A 25466-nucleotide genomic window follows, 5' to 3' on the forward strand; every position below is an offset into this window, starting at 1 on the left:
TCAATCAAAAGACAAGACTCAAGACCACTTCATTGTGTAGATGGGGGACCTGGCAGAGGACTGGTCAGTACCAACAGAACTACTGGGGCTGTTTTGATGCTTTTTTGGCATTCTGATGCTGGACCAATGGTTCCCTGAATTTGAACCTTGCAGTTTGTTATCTCCAAACAGATAAACACAACAGAGCTTCAGAATAGAAAAAAGTGTGAAAACAGTCTTTGGAAGAGAGTCATTTCCAGGTTTCAACAGCAGATCACATCTTCACAATAAAAGGGCATAAAGTCCAGTTCACAAGTATTGTGCTATTGGTCAGTTCTGTACACCATTCACCAGCATGCTAAATTACCACACATTTTATTTCAATTTGGTGTGAACGTTATTAGCAGGGCACAGAAGCCTGTGCATTCTGGTAAAGATGAGGTACACTTAGCAATCTGGTGAGTAGCTACACCGAACCTGGACCAGATGCCTTTACCTATACTGTAAATCATGCTTCCTTTCATATAATAGACATCTAATATCTACATAGCAACTAGTACTTTGGCACTTGTGCATTCCTTCTAGTCCTGTATGTATTCCCCAGACATGCACAGCAGCCGTGTTCTGACCTACTGTACTACTAACTAAACCCCTGGAGTGTTCTGACCTACTGTACTACTAACTAAACCCCTGGAGTGTTCTGACCTACTGTACTACTAACTAAACCCCTGGAGTGTTCTGACCTACTGTACTACTAACTAAACCCCTGGAGTGTTCTGACCTACTGTACTACTAACTAAACCCCTGGAGTGTTCTGACCTACTGTACTACTAACTAAACCCCTGGAGTGTTCTGACCCTACTGTACTACTAACTAAACCCCTGGAGTGTTCTGACCTACTGTACTACTAACTAAACCCCTGGAGTGTTCTGACCTACTGTACTACTAACTAAACCCCTGGAGTGTTCTGACCTACTGTACTACTAACTAAACCCCTGGAGTGTTCTGACCTACTGTACTACTAACTAAACCCCTGGAGTGTTCTGACCTACTGTACTACTAACTAAACCCCTGGAGTGTTCTGACCTACTGTACTACTAACTAAACCCCTGGAGTGTTCTGACCTACTGTACTACTAACTAAACCCCTGGAGTGTTCTGACCTACTGTACTACTAACTAAACCCCTGGAGTGTTCTGACCTACTGTACTACTAACTAAACCCCTGGAGTGTTCTGACCTACTGTACTACTAACTAAACCCCTGGAGTGTTCTGACCTACTGTACTACTAACTAAACCCCTGGAGTGTTCTGACCTACTGTACTACTAACTAAACCCCTGGAGTGTTCTGACCTACTGTACTATTAACTAAACCCCTGGAGTGTTCTGACCTACTGTACTACTAACTAAACCCCTGGAGTGTTCTGACCTACTGTACTACTAACTAAACCCCTGAAGTGTTCTGACCTACTGTACTACTAACTAAACCCCTGGAGTGTTCTGACCTACTGTACTACTAACTAAACCCCTGGAGTGTTCTGACCTACTGTACTACTAACTAAACCCCTGGAGTGTTCTACCCTAGAGTAGTACTGTATGAACTAAACCCCTGGAGTGAAAAGACTACTATAGAGAGTTGGTCTATAGAGAGGCACCCCCTGATCTCAGGCACAGAGCTGGGCAGACAAGCTGCTGGTATTGGGTCTGCTGGAGGTGTGACCCGGAATCACTAGCTGTTGGAATTGTTGCATTGGGGCTTTAGGAGGAGGCCTACTGTGTACAGTTGTTGGGTTGGGTGGAGGTGTGATATGGGTGCTAGAAAAGAGGTCTGTATGGGTGTGTGAGGACTGGTTCTGGGGGTGGTGGATGGTGGATGGGGTACACGGCCTGCTGTAGGAAAATGGGGCTAGGGCTGGTGGAGGTATATGGAGGCTGGAGATGGAGGTCTAAAATGAGGTGTGGCATCTTGGAGGAATCGGACTGGTGGGAATCATGGGATCCTGTGTGTGTTGGTATGTGTCTATGTGTACATAATAAGCATAAGTGTGTGTGTTTTTTGTGTGTGTGTGTGTGTGTGTAGGGAGCTGTGCCTGCTTTATCAGAGGGTGCAGCAGTGAAGGAGACTGGTTGAGAGAAGCTGTCCTCAGGTGGCGTGAAGAAGTAGACAGACACTGGCATCGCGTTGCGGTTGCATCGCGGTCCAAACACACTGCAACTTACACTTATGTGGCGTGACTAAGAGGTCCAGGGTCTTCTGGGAGAGATTGGGCCAAATCGCCATCATCTCTTTCCTCAGCTCTGCATCCATCTGGTGTTTGTCCACACCTCCTACACACACGCAATGACACACACACACAGGCACACACACACACACACACACACATATGCACCAAGGTACACACACAGACATGTGTACCCGCATATACACACACACACATATAATAGCAACACACACACATAAACACACACATTCACATGCACATCGATACAAATAATAACAGAGCCATAGAGGCACAAACATGAAAACACACACAAGCACACAGACACAAGAGAATTGGTTTGTTAATAGAGGTGAGCTTTGACTCCCAGTTTAAATGTATAGTATGGATGACCCATATAACTCAACTGAAGTGAACAGCAACACAATGACATTGTGATTAAATAGTTAGTATGTCTGGCCATCTTCAGTTTGATTGGGCCAACCAAATAAAGTGGGACTCAATTACATTGAAACTATTACTGTTATTTCACATAAGAACTCTACAAAGTCTACAAAAAAGAGCTGTAGCCTATTTGAAACGCTATTACACTGAAACTATGGCTAGTAGTGCACATCACATTTTATTGTTTAATAAGAACTATACAAACTCTATAGAAAAAGAGCTGTACTTAGGATACAGTGGGAGAAGCAGAGGTACCGATGTAGGTCTCAGGGACAGCAGGGTACACACGATACACAACCACCTTACAGTAGCAGACTGCACTGCTCTGTTCTAGGGAAGACAAGAAACAGGGGGAAGAGATGGTGAAAAAGGCAAGCAGGAAAGAGGGGTTCCAAACCTTCCGTACCCTTGGCGATCTTGATGTCCAGCGCTGTGCGGATCAGGGCCATCAGGGTGGAGTTGAAGTGGACCGAGTTGTCGTCGGCGACCGGGAGGTCCATCCGCAGCAGCCTCTGTTGGAAAGAGCCAATCGGGGGAAGGTGGGTGAGTAAAAAGGGTGTGTGTCCCAGCAAGTGGTGGTGTAGGTGTGTTCTGAACCTCCAGGTGAGGAGACAGGGAGAGGGGGAAAAGAGGAAAGGGAGCTCTGTCGTTTTTTGTAGCAGGTTCTATGAGTCTGTCTGTCTATCTGTACTTCTGTCTGTCAACGTCAACTATATAATGTGTCATTGACATTGCTACACAGGTTATGGCAGCTGTTTGGCAGCTGAGTTGTTATTAGGTACGTTCAGTACCAAATAGATATAAACATTGATATTTCAGTAATTTGACCCTTTCATGGCGGTGGCAAATGATACCATGATTTCTTTACAGCCTGTGAGAGCCAAAGGGTTAAAAAGGTTAATATTATGCTATCACTACTGATTATTAGGAGTTGGTTGGTTCCTCTTGTGGGTGTTACGTTGTTCATGTCTGTACACAGATATGAATAACAGTCCTTGTTGTGTTACTTAGGAGGACCTCACAGGTTCAGTAGTGTCACAGCATTATTTATGCCTTCTCTGATAGCTGGTGTAGGATGAAGCTAGACTCTGATCAAATGTCAGCTTTGTGCATTTTCCCCTTGAATGGTTTAGTTCAGGATTATGGGAGATTAATCTGATTCTAGATCAGTAAGATCAGACAGCTGGCTGCCACTAACAGAGCTCCCCCTAGTGGATTGGAGGTTCACAAAGTTTAACAGAGACCAGGCCATAAAGCGATAAACCAAAACTGAGGGACATGGTAGGGGAAAGTCATCGTTTTCATTTATCCTTTATCCACCTTCTGGTCTTGTCAATATAAGAGAAATGGACACAAGCCAACACACACACACACACACACATGCACAGACAACACACACAGACAACGTGACGTAAGTGTGTGTGAGACAGGCTCGCGGTAACCGTTGTCATGGCGACATCCCAGACATGCAGCAAGACCATGCCAACCACTCCGTTCACCCACCCCAAAACCCTGTGATACATACCCCCCCCATTCTTCCCTGCTTCCCCCCCATGCAACATGCAGTGCACATACATATGTCTCACAGGACAAGCAGCTGCACAGCCGTACACAGAAAGCATCCTCTGTGTGGTTGAATAATATAATAATGTTTATCTGTTTGGGTTTAGTAGTGGTTATTGGCAGGAGGATATAACATCATTGAAACTACATGTGCTATCTATAGTAGATATTAGATGAAGGGCTATTATTGTTATACAGAGACAATAGAGTTGTAAAGCTCTATTCAGATCCTCTGATCTCTCAGTGAATAATGGGTGCAGGGCCTGACAAGGTTAATAGGTGAGAACAGAATTCAGCGGACCAAGGTAATCTAAGAAAATCAAGATGGCTGCCGTGGGCTGAGGTTGTAGGTTAGGCTACCTTAGGCCTGAGGAGGGCTATACGATAAAGGGGTGGGAAAGACATACATCTCGTTATCAGAAAATAATTGAAAAGAGAGGGGGGGAGTTGTGAGTGGCGTTATAGAGACCTTTTTCAAATTTAAAGAGGGGAGAAGTTGGAGAATGAGAAGAGGTTGGAGGATGAGAGAGAAAAAAAGATGGCTGAGAGAGATGAACAGCGAGAGATAAGAAAAAGAGGTCGAAAGAAGAAGAAAATTATAGAATAAAAGAAAGATCTACCACCACACAAGCTGGCCAAGTCCGTAACACAGCAGTCCTGCCTGAAGACGTCTGTCTGTCTGTCTCTACAGAACAGAGAAGAGTGGGGGAGAGAATTGAACACTATACATACAGGGGCCATTGTTCTGTGATTCAGAGGTGAAGGTCAAGGGTGAGGGTTTTGACCTCTCTCATTGGGCAGGAAGGTAGTGATGGTGGGTGGGGGACAGGGGACAGGTGAAGGGCGAGAAGGGGGGTCTGTGGGTTTTTAAGGTCTTCACCTACAGATGACAGTTTACACAGGGAAAGGGGAGAGGATATGTATTTTCAAAGACTTGACTGTTGCTATGGCTACCAACAGACACAGTAGATGGTGGTGGTGGAGGAAGGAAGGTTAGAGGTTAAAGTCTGAGGGGTTGATTATATTACAGAGGACACTTCAGGAGGAAGGCTGTTAGGACTGAGGGACAAAACGGAGGGTGGAGAAGAAGGAATGAGAGAAAATACAGGATAAAGCAGAGAGATGAGGCAGGGAGAGGAGAGATGAGCTGAGCTGATAGGAATGAATGAACAGAGGACAGAAAGGCAGAGAGAGGGATGGAGAGAGTCAAGGAGAAATATAGGGAGAAATAGAAAGAGAGAGAGATGGCGAAGTGAAGGATAGAAAGAGAGAGAGAGAGACGTGGAGAGATGGACGATAGAGATCGAGGGAGAGTTAAAGATTAGCAGAGATGTAGGTAGGGAGAGCAGCTGGGAGGATAAGGAGGGTTTGGGGACAGTCATTTCTGGCGGTAGAGAGATCTCCTGTGCCTACAGGCTGTTCTGCTGGCTGCCCCTGAGGCTCACAGCGATCTGCCTACGAAGGGACACGTGTGTCATAAGGGTGTCATAATGTGTCGTAAGGGTATCATAAGGGTGTCATAATGTGCTGTAAGTGCATCATAAGGGTATAACAGGGGGTATCAGGTTATATTAGAGCAGTAGTCACTACCATCCCTGGTCTGAGAGAGAGGGAGTGCAGGGCAGGTTTTTGTCCTAGTCCAATGCTAGCACATCTGATTCTATTGATCAGCTAATCAGCAAGACCTTGATTAGTTGAATCAAAGAACTGTTCGTTCTCCAGGACCAGGGTTGGTGACAACCAAATTAGTGGGGTATATGAGTGTGTGTTAGAATATCTGAAGGATTTCACAAGTATATAAGGGTATTTAACGGGCATGAGTGTGTGTTGGTGTCTGACAGTGTGTGAGAGAGAAGGGGGTGGTAATGGTAGTGCCCGTGTGGTGGTGGGGGTGAAGGGGCAGGCATGCGGGTGGCGGGTGAGGACGAGGGGGGGAGACAGCATGTGAAGAGGAGGGGGACTGGAAACAGAGTAGAACTGCATTGACAGAAGAAACAGGGACGGGTGGAAAATATTCACTTGCAGATTTTGCTACAGGGCCAAAGAGAGTCTACAACAAAAAAAGAGGCTAGCCGTTATTCTTTGGCAATGATAACAGTTGACTGGTTAGCAAACTACACAACCAACTAGATAGACAACAAACTATAAACGGGACCTTTCGGCTCTCTATCCTCTACCCAGAAAATAAATCCTGATTTGTATGTGTTGGACTACTGTACAACAAAAGAGAAAGACAGAGACCTGTTCCTCTATGTGTGTGTATGTATGTGTGTGTGTGTGTGTGTGTGTGTGTGTGTGTGTGTGTGTGTGTGTGTGTGTGTGTGTGTGTGTGTGTGTGTGTGTGTGTGTGTGTGTGTGTGTGTGCGTGCGTGTGTGTGTGTTCACGTGTGTGCATGTGTGTGTGTTTGCTGTAGCGCCATCCACAGGACGGAGAGACTCAGAGGACAGAAGTCTTACGGACCTTCCAAGCCCGGCTGCACACGCATACTGGTGTGTCTGTGTGTATGTGTATGTTTTTGTCTGTGCATGTGTGTGTAGCTGTGTGCATACACTATTTTGCCAGCTTGGCCAAACCTTTATATATATTTTTGTATAAACATATATGTTTAATATTTTGCCACTAGTATACATTAAAGAGGTCACTCTAATGTACACACCTGTATAGAGTCAATATCAAAGTTTGAGACCCCCTGAAGTTTACTTTAGCCAAAGCTCCTATAGTTACCACAGCTGATTTGGTGTATTCTATTCCTCTATGCACTCTATTCAGATGCTTGTAAAACTTTGACTGGCAAAAGCAACATGTGGGTGTATGTGTTTGATAATATGTGTGTGTAAAGGTGTGTGTGTGTGTGTTTCCGTCAGTATACACGATGCAAAAGAGCTGAGAAGTTCCCTCCGTTCACCCCTTCCTGTGGATAAACCTGTCTGACATTTGACCCTTGACCCTACCCCCCGCCCCGCACCCCTACACCCCCAAACCCCAAAACTCCTATCCCCCCATCCCCCATCCCCCATCCATCCTCCCCATTCCCCACAACGACAACAGCACTCCCCTCCATCGAATAACGAAAGAGAAGAAGAAAATTGAGATAAGAAGAAGACACCAACACTACGGATACACAGTAAAGCAGGAAGAGGCGCTAAGCCCCCTGGTTCTAGGGGGTCCTGACCTTGTAGGCCACCCGTGCCGGGCACCTCTTCCCCAGTCCTAGCGGAGGGCTCATGTGCATGAGCATGTCATACATATCCCTGCAACTGATCCTGCCACTGCATGTCAGCGCAGCACAGCCAAAGCCAGAACAGCCACAGCCAACCACAGCCAACCAGAGAGAGAGGAGAGAGAATGAGAGCAGAGAGGAGGGGTGGGAGAAAGATAGAGATCAGTAGAGAGAGAAAGAGAAGAGGGAGAGAGAGAGGGGGGGGAGAGGGGGAGAGGGGGCAGAAAGAGAGAGAGAAAGAGAGAGAGCGAGAGAGAGGGGGAGAAAGAGAGAGAGAGAGACAGGCGGAGAAAGAGAGAGAGAGAGAGAGAGAGAGAGAGAGAGAGAGAGAGAGAGAGAGAGAGAGAGAGAGAGAGAGAGAGAGAGAGAGAGAGAGAGAGAGAGAGAGAGAGAGAAGAGCAGGGGACACAGATAGAAAGAGAGAGAGAGAGAGAACGAGAGAGAAGAGCAGGGGACACAGATAGAAAGAGAGAGAGAGAGAGAGAGAGAGAGAGAGAGAGAGACAGAGAGAGAGAGAGAGAGAGAGAGACAGAGAGAAAGAGAGAGAGAGAGAGAGAGAGAGAGAGACAGAGAGAGAGACAGAGAGAGAGAGAGAGAGAGAGAGAGAGAGAGAGAGAGAGAGAGAGAGAGAGAGAGAGAGAGAGAGAGAGAGAGAGAGAGAGAGAGAGAAAGAGAGAGACCAAAGCAAAGAGTAGAGAGGAGAAGAAAAAAAAAAGTTACTGGTTTGAGAGCTAGAGAGAGACGCAGTGAGGCTGTCTAGAACTGGTCTGAGTGGGCGGGGTAAGGGGGGTTTAACTGGTCTGATCGGGGGGGTATATCTTGTAGAAGATAAGAGGGGGTATAGGGAAGAGGAGCGGAGTTGAGTAGAGATGGAAACTTTTAGTAGTAGTAAAATATAGTTCTATGCAAGTGGGAGGGGATTGTATAGAGGAGCAGAGGACTTCAGAGTCAAGCACGGAGCTCCACTGCTGGGACTGGGTTATACCATGATGAGGGTGGGGTGTCAATGCAGTTTCTGTCCTCCCTCACCAAGAACAATGCAATGCTACAGACCCCACAGTGTGTCTAGCACAGCGCCTAGCCGTGGCTCAACAGCAAGCAGAACAACAGAAAGAAAAAAGACCAAAGGAGAACAATCATAATTCTTATTTTTGCTTTTTCATTTCAGTGGTGCACAACGTCATGCTTGTCTGGGTGTCTGCATTGTCCTACACATTCTTGTTTCAGATCAGAATGTAAGTAGAAATGGTCAAAGTAAAGAAGAAGAGAGAAAGTATAACAAAAATGAAATCCAATAAGATAAGATAAGCGACACTCATTCCATTCTTGGATGCTGTAGCAGGTGTGGTTGAGGATTTTTAGTGGAAGTCAAACCTTGCAGGCCACTCTATGGGGGCATTTCTTTCCTAAGCCAAGAGGCGGGTCGATAACTCGCAATAAACTGTACATATCCTTATAATGTATGCGACCGCTGCAAAAAGAATACGGGGGAGTTAGAACAAACGTACACGACAGATACGACAAGAGAGAACAGTGGGAAGAAAGAAGAGCACAAGATTGACAACAAACAAGATATCATACACAGCAAAATTACCGTACGGTGTACACACACATACTACATACACCACACACACACACTCACACACACACATTGTTGTTGCACGTCACCCGTTCGAGCTGTAGTGCTGTTCTTCTGCAATGACACTGTAGTCTTTCCCTGTTCCTACCATTCTCTCAGCCTATCCCTTCTCTGTTTAACCACTTCCTATCTATTATCTTTCCTGTTTTCCTAATAGAACCCATCCCTGTCTCTCTCTCAATTCCTCTTCCTAATAGAACACATCCCTATGTCTGTCTCAATTCCTCTTCCTAATAGAACCCATCCCTATGTCTCTCTCAATTCCTCTTCCTAATAGAACCCATCCCTATGTCTCTCTCAATTCCTCTTCCTAATAGAACCCATCCCTATCTCTCTCTCATTCCCCTCGTTCATTCCCTTCCTCCTCTCTGCCAGCAGTGGCGTGTGCCAGTAATTGGTTGTTTGTGGAGTATAATTAAGGAATAGCTCATTAACTAGAAATGCATGTGAATGCTAAATGTCTTAATGTGTAATAGCCACTTGTCACACAGAGGCCCATCTCCCCATAGATTGTCTGTCCATCCCTCCCTCCCTCCCTCCCTCCCTCCTTCCCCCCTCCCTCCTTCCTCACTTCCTCCTTCCCACCTCCCTCACTTGCTTCTCTCCAGAAAAACGTCCTTGTTTTTTTGCCTTGCCTGTCTTTATCTCAGTTTCTCCATGTTGCCAAAACCCTTTCATTCTGTTTACTTTGTCTATTCCTTCCCATCTCAGTCTTTCTCATTCTCTCTCTCCATTTCCCTTCGCCCACCACTGTGTCGCTACCTCCTTCCCTCCATCCATTCCCTCTCCCTCCTCCTCTTCCCTTATTCTCTCCCTCTACAGTGCAGACTACAGGATAGCAGAAGGATAACAGGCACTGGAATACAGATACTAGGAAACTTAGTGTGTTTTAGGTTCCAAGGGGGTTGAATATACAGTACAGTAAAGGGGAGGTTTGTCCCCACAGTAAGTTTTGGCAGTATGCAGATTCCAGAGGGGGTGGAGGTGGGATGGGGGTCTGAACCACTCACAGAGAGGGAGGGGGCACAGGGTGGGAGGGATAACTGGATTTCTGAGAAGGTTACTGCTCAGATCCATGATCCCCCCTACAACTGCTGTCTTGTTTGGGACTGTCATTTATGGGTTCTTTAAACTGATTTGGGATCAGTTCAACTACAGGAGACTTGTGTGCGATTGGCCATTATATCCTTTATGACTGTTGTCCTTTATAACTATGGAGTAATTTACTTCATGGTTACTGTACAGCTTCCAGACTCCCACTCTTCACATCCGCTGTTCCCAAAGACTGTACTTAGATCAGTTTTACCACAGGCTAATGATATCTAGTGCCAAGGTTGAGGACACTTTAGTAGTGTTTGGGTTACACCAGAAAGTTATACAAAGCTACTGTACACAGTCCAGGAGGAGTTAACGCTCAGAGATACACAGACATGGGAGCTGATGTCTACCTCTGAAAAACTGAACATATTAAAACAAGAAACCATTGGAATCGTGTGTGTGTATGTGTGTGTTTGTGTGTGTGTGTGTGTTTTTTAATCTTTCAGACTATGAGAGTGTTCAGTATATAAGTGTTTATCATGAGGTGCTGATGTGTCTCATGTGTAAAATGTGTGTGTATATTTTAATATATATATATATATATATACAGTATATGTTTGTGTGTGTGTGTGTGTGTGTGTGTGCGTGTGCGTGTGCATGTGCGTGTGTGTGTGTGTGTGTGTGTGTGTCACTCACCAAGCTGCTTGGTCATACTCAGCCCATATCCTGACATACTCGTCTAGATGATGTGGGCCGAGGATGGAGGAGTCTCTGGTCAGGTACTCAAAGTTGTCCATGATGACAGCCACGAACAGATTCAGCATCTAAAAACACAAACAGCCACATTATTACACAGTATTATGTCAGCCAAGCAAGTGTGCACTTATAACAGACTAGGGTTGCAAAATAAATTCCCTGGTTTTCCAGAAATCCTGCACTGTAAACCCCAAGGCATTTTTAACTCAGATACTTCTAGTAAATTGTACTCAAAGTCAATTAAAAGTAATTATTAATTAAAATGTTTATGTGGGTATGACTCAAAACTACAAGTCACACCAACTAAATAAATGAATAATATGATAACAAATTAGGGGGGATGCTCTACTGCAGGTTGATTTTTCATATCTGTGTTTTTGCAAGTACATTGAGTGATTGATTAAATATTATGCTACACAAAGATACGTATTTTTTTACTGAAATGGTTGTTCCAGTTTAAATGGCTTAGGTAGTTTCCTCACACTGTTCTTAACCCTGGCAGTCATTATGAAGGCAGGTTGCGGGTGAATACACATATCAACTGTTGGATAGTCTAACGCTGGCTAGATTCCAATTGGAATTATACAGTGAGGGAAAAAAGTATTTGATCCCCTGATGATTTTGTACGTTTGCCCACTGACAAAGAAATGATCAGTCTATAATTTTAATGGTAGGTTTATTTGAACAGTGAGAGACAGAATAACAACAAAAAAATCCAGAAAAACGCATGTAAATTTTTTTTTTAATTGATTTGCATTTTAATGTGGGAAATAAGTATTTGACCCCTCTGCAAAACATGACTTAGTACTTGGTGGCAAAACCCTTGTTGGCAATCACAGAGGTCAGACGTTTCTTGTAGTTGGCCACCAGGTTTGCACACATCTCAGGAGGGATTTTGTCCCACTCCTCTTTGCAGATCTTCTCCAAGTCATTAAGGTTTCGAGGCTGACGTTTGGCAACTCGAACCTTCAGCTCCCTCCACAGATGTTCTATGGGATTAAGGTCTGGAGCCTGGCTAGGCCACTCCAGGACCTTAATGTGCTTCTTCTTGAGCCACTCCTTAGTTGCCTTGGCCGTGTGTTTTGGGTTATTGTCATACTGGAATACCCATCCACGACCCATTTTCAATGGCCTGGCTGAGGGAAGGAGGTTCTCATCCAAGATTTGACGGTACATGGCCCCGTCCATCATCCCTTTGATGCGGTGAAGTTTTCCTGTCCCCTTAGCAGAAAAACACCCCCAAAGCATAATGTTTCCACCTCCATGTTTGACGGCGGGGATGGTGTTCTTGGGGTAATAGGCAGCATTCCTCCTCCTCCAAACACGGCGAGTTGAGTTGATGCCAAAGAGCTCCATTTTGGTCTCATCTGACCACAACACTTTCACCCAGTTCTCCTCTGAATCATTCAGATGTTCATTGGCAAACTTCAGACGGGCATGTATATGTGCTTTCTTGAGCAGGGGGACCTTGCGGGCGCTGCAGGATTTCAGTCCTTTACGGCATAGTGTGTTAACAATTGTTTTCTTGGTGACTATGGTCCCTGCTGCTTTGAGATCATTGACAAGATCCCCCCGTGTAGTTTTGGGCTGATTCCTCACCGTTCTCATGATCATTGCAACTCCACGAGGTGAGATCTTGCATGGAGCCCCAGGCCGAGGGAGATTGACAGTTCTTTTGTGTTTCTTCCATTTGCGAATAATCGCACCAACTGTTGTCACCTTCTCACCAAGCTGCTTGGCGATGGTCTTGTAGCCCATTCCAGCCTTGTGTAGGTCTACAATCTTGTCCCTGACATCCTTGGATAGCTCTTTGGTCTTGGCCATGGTGGAGAGTTTGGAATATGATTGATTGATTGCTTCTGTGGACAGGTGTCTTTTATACAGGTAACAAGCTGAGATTAGGAGCACTCCCTTTAAGAGTGTGCTCCTAATCTCAGCTCGTTACCTGTATAAAAGACACCTGGGAGCCAGAAATCTTTCTGATTGAGAGGGGGTCAAATACTTATTTCCCTCATTAAAATGCAAATCAATTTATAACATTTTTGACATGCGTTTTTCTGGATTTTGTTGTTGTTATTCTTTCTCTCACTGTTCAAATAAACCTACCATTAAAATTATAGACTGATGATTTCTTTGTCAGTGGGCAAACGTACAAAATCAGCAGGGGATCAAATACTTTTTTCCCTCACTGTACATCACTTTGCAAGCCAGCATAATGTGATTTACAGTTAGGGTTGCAAAGTTCTGGTAAATTTCACAGGTTTTCCAGAAATCCTGATTGGATTTTGGGGGAAAGTTTGTGGAATTTTTCAACCCTACTTGCAGGCCTGATGTGGACTGTAAACTATGAGTTTCAGGCCACTGTATACGTCCTTATGATATATGTAATGGTTAAATTATAATGATAATATTCGCCTAGGAACTCACTTGGTGAAGGCCACAGGAATGAAAATGAACGAATTCAACAACCATGTCTCTGTCACTAACAAATACAGTCATGGGTGGTAACATTACAATTCAATCAAAAAGGCAAGGCACACTGGGAAATTATTGGAGGCATGGCTTAGTGGGGGCGTTAAATTTAAGAATACCTTATAAAAAAAATGGCATTTGTATTATTCATATGAAGGTAGTACTGCTAACTTCAGCTGTTTAAGTTTCTAAACTTAATATTTTTTTAGGTAATCGGTTTCCTCAAAATGTTTGAGTAGCCAGAACTTATCCGGCTTTACAGTGTGGTTAGAGTATTCCGGATTTCCTGCTTATTCCCTCCTGATTCTGGGAATCCTCCAACTAGGATTTCGGGAAAGACAGGGAATTTATAGAAAGTTCCCAGAATTTTGCAACCCTATAACAGACACTAAGGGGGAAAGTATGACTAAAAGGGCAACAGAGAGACAGACAACTAGACAGACAACTAGACAGCTAGACAGACAGACAGACAACTAGACAGCTAGACAGCTAGACAGACAGACAGTTAGACAGACAGATAGACAGCTAGACAGACAGACAGCTAGACACACAGACATACAGCTAGACAACTTGACAGACAGACAGCTAGACAGACAGACAGACAGATAAACAGCTAGACAGACAGACAGCTAGACAACTTGACAGACAGACAGCTAGACAGACCGACAGATAAACAGCTAGACAGACAGACAGCTAGGCAGACAGACAGCTAGACAGCTAGACAGACAGACAGACAACTAGACAGACAGACAGACAGCTAGAAAGACAGACAGACAGACAGCTAGACAGACACACAGATAAACAGCTAGACAGACAGACAGCTAGACAGCTAGACAGACAGCCAGACAGCTAGACAGACATATAGCTAGACAGACAGCTAGACAGACAGACAGCTAGACAGACAGACAGCTGGAGAGCTAGACAGACAGACAGCTAGACAGATAGACAGATAAACAGCTAGACAGACAGATAGCTAGACAGATAACTAGACAGCTAGACAGCTAGATAAACAGACAGCTAGACAGACAGACAGCTAGACAGCTAGACAGACAGACAGCTTTGACAGCTACACAGCTAGAGAGACATACAGCTAGACAACTAGCCAGACAGACAGACAGACAGACAGCTAGACAGACAGCTAGACAGACAGACAGACATACAGCTAGACAGACAGACAGACATACAGCTAGACAGACAGCTAGACAAATAGACAGACAGAGAGCTAGACAGACAGAGAGATAAACAGCTAGACAGACAGACAGCTAGGCATACAGACAGACAGCTAGAGAGCTAGACAGCTAGACAGACAGATAGCTAGACTGACAGACAGCTAGACAGACAGACAGCTAGACAGACAGACAGCTAGAGAGCTAGACAGACAGACAGCTAGACAGACAGACAGATAAACAGCTAGACAGACAGACAGCTAGACAGACAACTATACAGCTAGACAGCTAGACAAACAGACAGCTAGACAGACAGACAGCTAGACAGCTAGACAGACAGACAGCTAGACAGACAGTCAGCTTAGACAGCTAGACAGCTAGACAGACAGACAGCTAGACAGACAGACAGACAGCTAGACAGACAGACAGCTAGAAAGCTAGACAGACAGACAGCTAGACAGATAGACAGATAAACAGCTAGACAGACAGTTAGCTAGACAGATAAACAGCTAGACAGACAGACAGCTAGACAGGTAGACAGACAGACAGCTAGACAGACAGACAGCTAGACAGACAGCTAGACAGACAGACAGCTAGACAGCTAGACAGCTAGACAGACACACAGCTAGACAGACAGGCAGATAAACAGCTAGACAGACAGACTGCTAGACAGCTAGACAGCTAGACAGACAGACAGCTAGACAGACAAACAGATAAACAGCTAGATAGACAGACAGCTAGACAGACAGACAGCTAGACAGACATACTACTAGACAGACTGACAGCTAGACAGACAGACAGCTAGACAGACAGACAGACAGATAAACAGCTAGACAGACAGACAGCTAGACAGACAGATAAACAGCTAGACAGACAGACAGCTAGACAGACAGCTAGACAGCTAGACAGACAGACAGCTAGACAGACAGACAGCTAGACAGACAGACAGATAAACAGCTAGACAGACAGACAGATAAACAGATAGAGCTTCTCACCAGGAAGGAGCAGAAGAAGATGAAGGACACAAAGTAGAGGTAGGCAAACTGGCTGCCACACTCTGGTTCAGTGTTCCCTGCCAGAGGATCACAGTGCTTCCCTCCAAGACACGCCAGCATGATGTCATGCCACGCCTCGCCCGTGGCACTCCTATACAAATACACACACACACACACACATGTTGGAGACACACGTATGCATGTACTGTACACACAGGCACGCATGCACACATGTAAACGCGCACACACACACACACACACACACACACACACCTGAAGAGCAGCATGAGAGCTTGGAAGAAAGTCCTGAAGTTGTTGTGTTCGTTGATGGCGCTCCCCTCCTCCTCCTCCATCCCTATGTTCCCAAACAGCTGACAAAACAACAAACCGTCAACATCCTAGGTAATATGGGAGAATGCACAACCTTACACACGTCTCTATGGCAGGCAAATGTCACACCTTCCCTGGATGCTTTTTATAAAGTTAATGTTGATCTGTAAAAATGACCATTCATTTTGACCAGTTTTTCTTCTCGTGTCTCTACTCACCTGCATCCCGATGATGGCATAGATGAAGAACAGCATGCCGATAAGCAGGCACACGTACGGCAGCGCCTAAACACAGAAACAAAGAGCTGGAGTACTATTCACTGTGTATGGGTTTGTATACTGTCATAGGTCCCCACAATGCTGCTAAGTGGGTCTCTGTGTGGGTATACTGTCATAGGTCCCCACAATGCTGCTAAGTGGGTCTCTGTGTGGGTATACTGTCATAGGTCCCCACAATGCTGCTAAGTGGGTCTCTGTGTGGGTATACTGTCATAGGTCCCCACAATGCTGCTAAGTGGGTTTTAAGCAGAGGTGGGACCAAGTCAGTATTATTCAAGTCACAAGCAAGTCTCAAGTCACAAGGTCCAAGTCTCAAGTCGAGTACCAAGAAGAACGGGTCAAGTCTCGAGTCAAGTCCAAGTCGTGCATTCGAAGGGAAAGTCAAGTCAAGTCAAGTCACACGTTTTTCCAAGTAAAGTCTCAAGTCAAGTAAACAAATCTATACATGCAATGACTTGTTCAACTACAAATCGAGACCTTGGGACTATAAGGTTCTATCTGACATTTTTGTCAAAAATGAGTTAGTCACATATAATAGATCTTTATATGGTTCTTCATATGTCTGTAAAGTTATATTTTTGAAAACGTACATTTTAAGTGAAAAAATTAAAAACTAGAAAATTAAATCTGTAAATGATGTCACATCATTGTTCAGTGATGACAGTAATTTGTCTAATGATCATAATACAGTTCTTAATGTATTTGATGATGTGTTCTGACTCTATTTTGGTAAAATAGAAATTCTATCATTTATGTATTGAAATAGCTACAGTCTTCTTAAAACTGAACATGTCTAATTTAGAAGAGTCAGATAGAACCGTATGGCTAAACCCAGATTGACATTTCAGAGCCATAAGCTTATATCTGCTAATGCACCCACCTAAAAATAATTCACTACAAAAAAGTTCTGAGATCTGGGATTTGAAAACTGATGCTCAATATCTCAGAACTATGCTTAGGGCAGATAGAACCTTATAGTCCCAAGGTCACAACATCTTTGTCTATTTATTGAGGAACCAGACAGCCTTTTGTCTACAACATTTTGATTATTTAATAATTAATTTTAACAACAAATTCCAAATGCAAGCTTCATAACTCAATTATCAATTTCAAGCAATTTTGACATACCAAAAGACCAGTAAGCCTATGCTAGTAATTGTTGCTTGATGCCCCAATGCTGGTGAACATGCAAAGTAAACAGTTCATATTCTTGATCATCACAATTTTTGGAGCTGCATATTTATTTATGTCAATCCTCTCTCCCTACAATTAGATGTTTGCGCTGCACCCGATCCTATAGCTGTACAGCAAATCAGCAATCTGTTCGCTAGCTCATCAAACCATTCAGTGACCAGTTCTCTTTTTGACCCACGACCCCCAAAAATAAGTGGTTCAAAGCTTGCGACCCGCCGCGCACACACATGCACACACGCGCAGGTGATGCATTTTCAAAACGCAAGACACAGAAATAAACTGGGTTTTACGATTTCATTTTGAGCTGAAAGTCATTCATGTCACCTTTTAACTTCTCTGGAGTCCAAAGCAAGCAGGATCATGCGGCCTACATATTTGCAGGGGGGTTGCAGGATCGGATGGAAAGCATGATCTGTCTGTAGCCTTTTTCTTCCTCACAAATATCGTAATTCGCCTGAATATGTTACATCTTCATCCCATAAATATTGAAGGTAGTGTGATGTTACAGCTATCTTTAGACATATATAATCCACCTAAACTAGGCCTATCTGAAATATGAAAATTATCAATGAAATCCCCAGCCTATTGTTCTGGCAAAGATGTATTCATGTAGGTAGGCTACTCTGTTTTTGCCAGGCAAAACCGGAGAAAATTAAACAAGTCCTTTCTTTCTGGTCACTAATCTGGATATGTGCGCCCGCCTTTGCACGCAATGCTGATGACTGGTCATTGATCAACAGTCAAGGTTCTGAAGTACAGATTACAAGAATTTGGTGCAATGCTGTAGGCTTACGTTAGTGACCAGAACGAATAAGCATAAGGTATAAATATACAATACAAATGGTAGGCTATATTGTTTATGCAGTTTTCCCATTCAGTTTCACACTCGCGACCCCCCCAAAACCGTTTCACTAGCCAATCTTTTTTTGTTGTTGTTGCAAGTGCGATACTGTCTCTGGCTGCGTGGAGAGTAGCCTAATCCACAGAGACTCTGTGCCACAAAATGAGTGACAAAACGTTACTTAACCTGGCCAGATAATTTCAAGTCATCAGTCTCAAGTCTCTAATTTGAGTCCTGAGTCTTGATGCTCCAAGTCGAAGTCAAGTCTCAAGTTGTTTTATTTTCTATCAAGTTGACTCTGAAGTCATCAAATGTGTGACTCAAATCTGACTGGAGTCCAAGTCATGTGACTCAAGTCCACACCTCTGGTTTTGTGTGTGTATTCTGTCATAGCTCCCCACAATGTTACTACTAGGGTCTGTGTGGGTGTATTCTCATAGGTCCCCGCAATGCTACTACTAGGGTCTGTGTGGGTGTATTCTCATAGGTCCCCACAATGTTACTACTAGGGTCTGTGTGGGTGTATTCTCATAGGTCCCCACAATGTTACTACTAGGGTCTGTGTGGGTGTATTCTCATAGGTCCCTACAATGTTACTACTAGGGTCTGTGTGGGTGTATTCTCATAGGTCCCCACAATGTTACTACTAGGGTCTGTGTGGATGTATTCTCATAGGTCCCCACAATGTTACTACTAGGGTCTGTGTGGGTGTATTCTGTCATAGGTCCCCACAATGCAACTACTAGGGTCTGTGTGGGTGTATTCTCATAGGTCCCCACAATGCAACTACTAGGGTCTGTGTGTGTGTATTCTCATAGGTCCCCACAATGTTACTACTATGGTCTGTGTGTGTGTATTCTATCATAGGTCCCCACAATGTTACTACTAGGGTCTGTGTGGGTGTATTCTCATAGGTCTCCACAATGTTACTACTAGGTTCTGTGTGGGTGTATTCTCATAGGTCCCCACAATGCCACTACTAGGGTCTGTGTGGGTGTATTCTGTCATAGGTCCGCACAATGCCACTACTAGGGTCTGTGTGGGTGTATTCTCATAGGTCCCCACAATGTTACTACTAGGGTCTGTGTGGGTGTATTCTCATAGGTCTCCACAATGTTACTACTAGGTTCTGTGTGGGTGTATTCTCATAGGTCCCCACAATGCCACTACTAGGGTCTGTGTGGGTGTATTCTGTCATAGGTCCGCACAATGCCACTACTAGGGTCTGTGTGGGTGTATTCTCATAGGTCCCCACAATGTTACTACTAGGGTCTGTGTGGGTGTATTCTCATAGGTCCCCACAATGCTACTACTAGGGTCTGTGTGTGCGTATTCTGTCATAGGTCCCCACAATGCTACTACTAGGGTCTGTGTGTGTGTATTCTGTCATAGGTCCCCACAATGTTACTCCTAGGGTCTGTGTGGGTGTATTCTCATAGGTCCCCACAATGTTATTACTAGTGTCTGTGTGGGTGTATTCTCATAGGTCCCCACAAAGCTGATCTCTCTCTGTGTGTGTGTTTGCATGTGTGTGTGTGTGTGTGTGTGTGTGTGTGTGTGTGTGTGTGTGTGTGAGTGTGTGTGAGGTGTGTGTGTGTGTGTGTGTGTGTGTGTGTGTGTGTATCTGTGTGTGTGTGGCATTACCTTGAAGGACTGGACAAAGGTCCAGAGCAGGATGCGGATGGTCTCTCCCTGCCGGAGCAGTTTGATGAGCCTGGCAGCCCTGAACAGTCTCAGGAAACTCAAGTTGATGAAGTTATTCTACAACACCCACAGTATGACCAGAGACAAGAGTAAGCGAGAGAGAAAGAGAGAGAGAGAGAGAGAGAGAGAGAGAGAGAGAGAGAGAGAGAGAGAGAGAGAGAGAGAGAGAGAGAGAGAGAGAGAGAGAGAGAGAGAGAGAGAGAGAGAGAGAGAGAGAGAGAGAGAGAGAAATAGAGAGAGAAATGGAGAGAGAAATGGAGAGAGAAATGGAGAGAGAAATAGAGAGAGAAATGGAGAGAGAAATGTGAGGGGGTGAGGGGTAGAAAGAAGGAAAGATGGAAAAGGGGGGAATAGAGGGATGGAGAGATAGAGGCAGGGAGTAGAGAGAGAGAAGGGTGGAGAAAAGGTGGTGCGGGGTAGAGAGGAGAAGCTTATCACTTGCCATGCAATGTTAGATAACTATTTCCTGTCCTAAAACAAACCAAACCATAAAAGCAGGGGAAAAGTTCAAAACCAAACTGAGGAGGATTCAAAACCAACAGAAAAGCAACCAAACTGAACTGGAATCAAATGCAAACCAAACCAAAAAATTCAAGGCTTGTAACAGGCTCGGGCATATCCAAGGAGTTTGAAGAAAGGAATCAATACAGCGGAAAGGATAATCATACATTTTCAAAACCTAACCATTGTCATCCAATTGGGGCAGTAGGTAGTAGTAGTAGTAGTAGTAGTAGTCGTAGTAGTAGTAGTAGTAGTAGTAGTAGTAGTAGTAGTAGTAGTAGTAGGTAGTAGGTAGTAGTAGTAGTAGTAGTAGTACTAGTAGTAGTAGTAGTATTAGTAGTAGCAGTAGTAGTAGTACTAGTAGTAGTAGTAGTTGTGGGTGCAGGAAACCGTTTTTCTCGTAAATACAACCAAATGCACTGATCCTCAAGGCAAACGCACCACCGCAAAATATGGAGCTAGCTAGATCACAGCAAGCTAACCACTTGTCAACGCAACACAGCAAAGCTGACAGCGCTCCTTCACAAGGGATTGGCTCGTTTTAGTCCTGTGACAATATAAAGTCAGTGTCGATTCCATTTCAGTTCACTCAATTCAGGGGATACAATTTTAACTTATTTTTTATTTTAATTCATACAATTAAAAATTGTCCACTGTTGCTTTAAGAGGACTCCTGAATTTCAAGTCACCTCCTGAAATAACAGAATTTACACGGAATTAACCCCAACCTTTATTGCTTCACAGTCAGTGAGGGGGGGGTGGGGGGAGGGGGGGGTTCTGGGTTGAAGGACAAACTGCAAATATATTGATGATATTTAGAAATATAATTGTTACAAAGTTCCAATGTTGATATAACAGTGATAGCATTACTATAAATTCATAAGGCGAATCATACGGCTTGGTCTTGCTCAAATTATTACACACTTAGTGGCGAAAGCATTTGTAAAAAGCACTACACAAATAAAACTGTACTTATATTATATTACTGTAAACTAAGTGTGTGATGCTCACGGTCCTATGATGTGCATGGTCCTTCAACCCTCTACCAAGGGAAGGGTTCTGGGTTAGAGAGGGCTTGGCAGTAGGCACATTCAGCTCCCATCAAGAGTTCACTATGGTATTGCAACACAAGCCTATGTGCGTGTATTTATTTTGCTATATACTGTTGTGTGTGTATATGTGTTTGTAGGTCAGTGGCCATGTATGTCTGGGTGTGTGTTTAACTTATGTGTCATGAGTAATACACGTGTGTGTCATCCCTGCCAGAGACATGCAGTGGGGCAACATGCACCGTAGCCCATTCTGCCATGGGTGAAGCTTTAGACCCAGTCACTCTGTCCACTCCTGTCACACCTTACTCCCATGGCTCTCACAGAAACTAGCATGCATGTGTGTGTGTGTGTGTGTGTGTGTGTGTGTGTGTGTGTGTGTGTGTGTGTGTGTGTGATTGCTTATAAGGAATGTAAGCAGTAGTGCATGTCTAGTGACTGTGAGAGTATCGTCCACAGGACAATGGCTGTGTCCCAATAGTCTTGACCAGCTTCCTTTCCTTGTTTCCTTTCCTACATTACTACAGATCTGATAGAATACTTTTACAACACATTCATTCTTCCTTCCCTCCTTGAAATAATCACTGATTGAACATGATCAGATTAGTGAGAGCAGGAGTTCCACCACATAGCTACATAAAGGTAACTGCCAAAATAGAGGAAACACCAATATAAAGCATTGTAGTAGGGCGTTGGGCCACCACGAACTGCCAGAACAACTTCAATGTGCATTGACATAGATTCTAAAAGTGTCTGGAACTCCATTGGAGTGATGCGATGCAATTCTTCCATGGGAAAGTCCATCATTTGGTGTTTTGTTGATGATGGTGGAATACGCTGTCTCAGACGCCGCTCCATTTTCATGCTCATCAAACCATTCAGTGACCACTCGTGCCCTGTGGATGGGGGCATTGTCATCCTGGAAGAGACCACACCCATCAGAATAGAAAGGCTTCGCCCCAGGTTGAAGGGGATCACTCAGAAAGGCTGTGTATTTATTTGCGTTTACCTTGCCCTCTAAGGGGTTGAGTGGACCATGCCAGGAAAAAGCACCCCACACCATAACAGCTGCCAGAACCCTAATTTACTCAAGTGTTTACTTTATTTTGGCAGTTACCTGTTAGATCTAGTCAGATCAGTCAGATCAAAGCTGTGATCACTTCAAGGAAGGGAGGAAGGAAGGATGCATTTTGACAGTATTGAATCAGAACCAAAAGGGTATTGGGACAATGACTACTGGCCAATTCCAAATTGACCTCAAGCCCCTCTAGGCTTAGCACATGTGTAGATCTGAAAGCATTGGATTGGTATCAGTAATATGGCAACGAACCTATCAAGATAAGCTAGGTGAAATATTTTCTCAATCCTATCTGATCCTTTTAGATCTATACAAGGTGTAGTCCATTTGGGATTGGTCGAATGTCTTTGTCCGGTGACTGGGAGCAGGAGGTCAGTCGAGTCATCAGGTCAAACCTGGGTCAGAGATCAAAGGTCAGGGGTCACTGCCAGGGTGAGGGGTCGAGCAACATGCATCACCACAGCCACACCAGGAAATGGATGCAGTAATTAAAGTATCTCCAAAAAAGTACAAACCATCTACATGTGGATGTTGCAGATGACATGGTTTATAGTGGCGTTTTTGGAGGTTGATTTAACAAAGTGTGCGATTGGCCAGGCCAGGTTTCATGGATGGACACATAGTGCATTTTGATTGGATGGATTCGTCAGAAGGGAGAGGGGCGAAGTAGTTGCCATTAAGTAGCGTAGAGTTAAAGAAAGCATGTAAAAAAAAAGATAAAACAGGAAATTAATTGTCAATATGTACACTCATTATTACGGAGTTCAGTTCAGTCATAACACTGCCTCCATACATACAACAGCAGGATATCAACGACTATGAAACAGGTGAAGTTAAAAAATATATATTATGAGATTACACTTAACATGAGATTACTCTTAACATGAGATTACTTTTAACATCAACACACTAACAAGCCTCCATTGGATTGCGAGGAAAACTAACATGATTGTCAAGTCGTGTGTTTGCATCAGCGCCACGGCAGCTACAGCTTTAACTTGAGTTAACCCAAATTAAAGGCGGCTTTGATGGACTACCATTGGACTGATCCAAGAACAGGGCTTGTTCTTTTTCATGTTCACTGGTCCCTCTCGATCAAATGGTGTCTTGGACTGATCTGAGGTCAGTTTAGAGAGGAGTAACCTATTCCACCTGATTCTTATACCATTAACATCCACTGCCAGTAACACCTAGTAGGACGGCTTATAGATCATAGCTGGGGACAGGAGCTTTTCCTCACCATAAGAACTGATAGAAACAAACTAAGTTCAAGTCATGTCGTCAGGAAAAACTCTTGCCACCACTAAGATATTTTGTAATCATAATATACATGATATAACATTAAGTCAAAATACTATATCCATGTAAATAAAATCCGATGTATTTATATGATTATGCCTGTGGTCACCAACCTTTGTCATGCAGAGCTACATTATGTTCAAGCTTTTGTTCCAGCCCAGCAGTAACACAACTAATCAAGGTCCCGATGATGAGTAAAACATTTCATCAGATGTGTTGGTGCTGGGCTGGTTATAAAAGCATATAGCTCTCCAGGACCAGGGTTGATAGAGTTTAAGTGTACATGATACATTTAATGTAAACAAAGGCTATAGCTGGCTGGATTGTCTCAGAGACACACAACATTCAAAAACAATATTACTATTTCATAATATGGTTTATAAAGGCATTACAACACACACACACACACACACACACACACACACACACACACACACACACACACACACACACACCACATTACCTGCCTGAATAACTAGTGTGTCTACCTCATTGGCTATCATTTTTCACTATCTTACTGGTTGCTAATTGGCCCCGTGTAGCTCAGTTGGTAGAGCATGGCGTTTGCAACGCCAGGGTTGTGGGTTCGATTCCCACGGGGGGCCAGTATGAAAATGTATGCACTCACTAACTGTAAGTCGCTCTGGATAAGAGCGTCTGCTAAATGACTAAAAATGTACAAATGTTTTTTTTAAATATGGTTGACTGGCAAGAGGAACAGTCCGATTGGCCAGATTGTTTCTAGGCTGGTTATTTGATTGGCTGTCAGGTTGCCTAGCGGATCAGTAGAGTAGTGCGTGCGTGCATAAGTGTGTGTGTGTTAGCCTCCTGAGTGTTGTCAGTGGTGGCTGGGCTACCAGATCCAGGTCTCTCTGCTCTGCTCTCCACCAACTGGGACAATTATATAAGGCTTTCAAAATATGTTCATGCTTCACCGAGCAATGCAAGATCCTGTACACTACAGTCTCTCTGCTTCTCTATGCGCCACCTCTCTCTTTCTATCTGTGTCCCCCTCTCTTCTCTCTCTCTCTCTCTCTGCACCCCGCTGACTCAGTCTATCTTTGCCTTTTGCTTTCTCCATCTTTAGGACACACACACACCATGTCCATGTATACCGCTGAACTTGCTGACACACCCTTTCCCTTTCCCACTGTTAATTCCCCCTGCCCGCCCCCACACATATACGCCATCCCCCTGACTCCTCACTTACCCCGAGCTCAGTCACTAAAATATCTGTAATGCTGCCCAGGACTGTCACACAGTCAAAAATGTTCCAGGCATCTTTGAAGTAATTCTGTGGGCAGAAGAGAAAGGGGAAGGGAGGGAACAGACAAAGAGTAGGAAGAAAGGAAAGAGAGTGAGGAGAGAAAGGATAAAAACAAAGGGTGAGTCAGCGTCAGACGGGAACGGGACAAAGATTAGACCAGACAAACTGAACATCAGTGATGCCATATTGGAGTGGTTCCAGCAAGATATACGACTAGAGTCTGACAGAGAGAGAGAGAGAGAGAGAGAGAGAGAGAGAGAGAGAGAGAGAGAGAGAGAGAGAGAGAGAGAGAGAGAGAGAGAGAGAGAGAGAGAGAGAGAGAGAGAGAGAGAGAGATGGTTGGTTGGTTGGTTAGTTAGTTAGTTGGTTGGCTTGTTGGCTGGTTGGTTGGCTGGCTCGCTGGCTGGCTGGTTGGTTGGCTGGTTGGCTGGTTG

At 44.3% G+C, this 25466-nt stretch overlaps 1 protein-coding gene across 1 annotated transcript in view; it reads right to left on the reverse strand.

Annotated features, from left to right (window-relative positions):
• Positions 1 to 25466, reverse strand: part of LOC121570749 (voltage-dependent P/Q-type calcium channel subunit alpha-1A-like) — a 123705-nt gene that overhangs the window by 23293 nt on the left and 74946 nt on the right. The window contains exons 34-43 of the mRNA XM_045221010.1: positions 24976 to 25059; positions 22982 to 22984; positions 19779 to 19895; positions 16040 to 16105; positions 15765 to 15862; positions 15492 to 15642; positions 10799 to 10926; positions 7378 to 7474; positions 3048 to 3153; positions 2199 to 2306 (exon numbers count right to left, since the gene is read on the reverse strand). Coding sequence (XP_045076945.1) covers positions 2199 to 2306; positions 3048 to 3153; positions 7378 to 7474; positions 10799 to 10926; positions 15492 to 15642; positions 15765 to 15862; positions 16040 to 16105; positions 19779 to 19895; positions 22982 to 22984; positions 24976 to 25059 — 958 coding nt within the window. The remainder of the gene's footprint in view (positions 1 to 2198; positions 2307 to 3047; positions 3154 to 7377; positions 7475 to 10798; positions 10927 to 15491; positions 15643 to 15764; positions 15863 to 16039; positions 16106 to 19778; positions 19896 to 22981; positions 22985 to 24975; positions 25060 to 25466) is intronic.

The sequence above is a fragment of the Coregonus clupeaformis genome, chromosome 7, assembly GCF_020615455.1.
Source record: "Coregonus clupeaformis isolate EN_2021a chromosome 7, ASM2061545v1, whole genome shotgun sequence".
Classification (NCBI taxonomy): domain Eukaryota; kingdom Metazoa; phylum Chordata; class Actinopteri; order Salmoniformes; family Salmonidae; genus Coregonus; species Coregonus clupeaformis.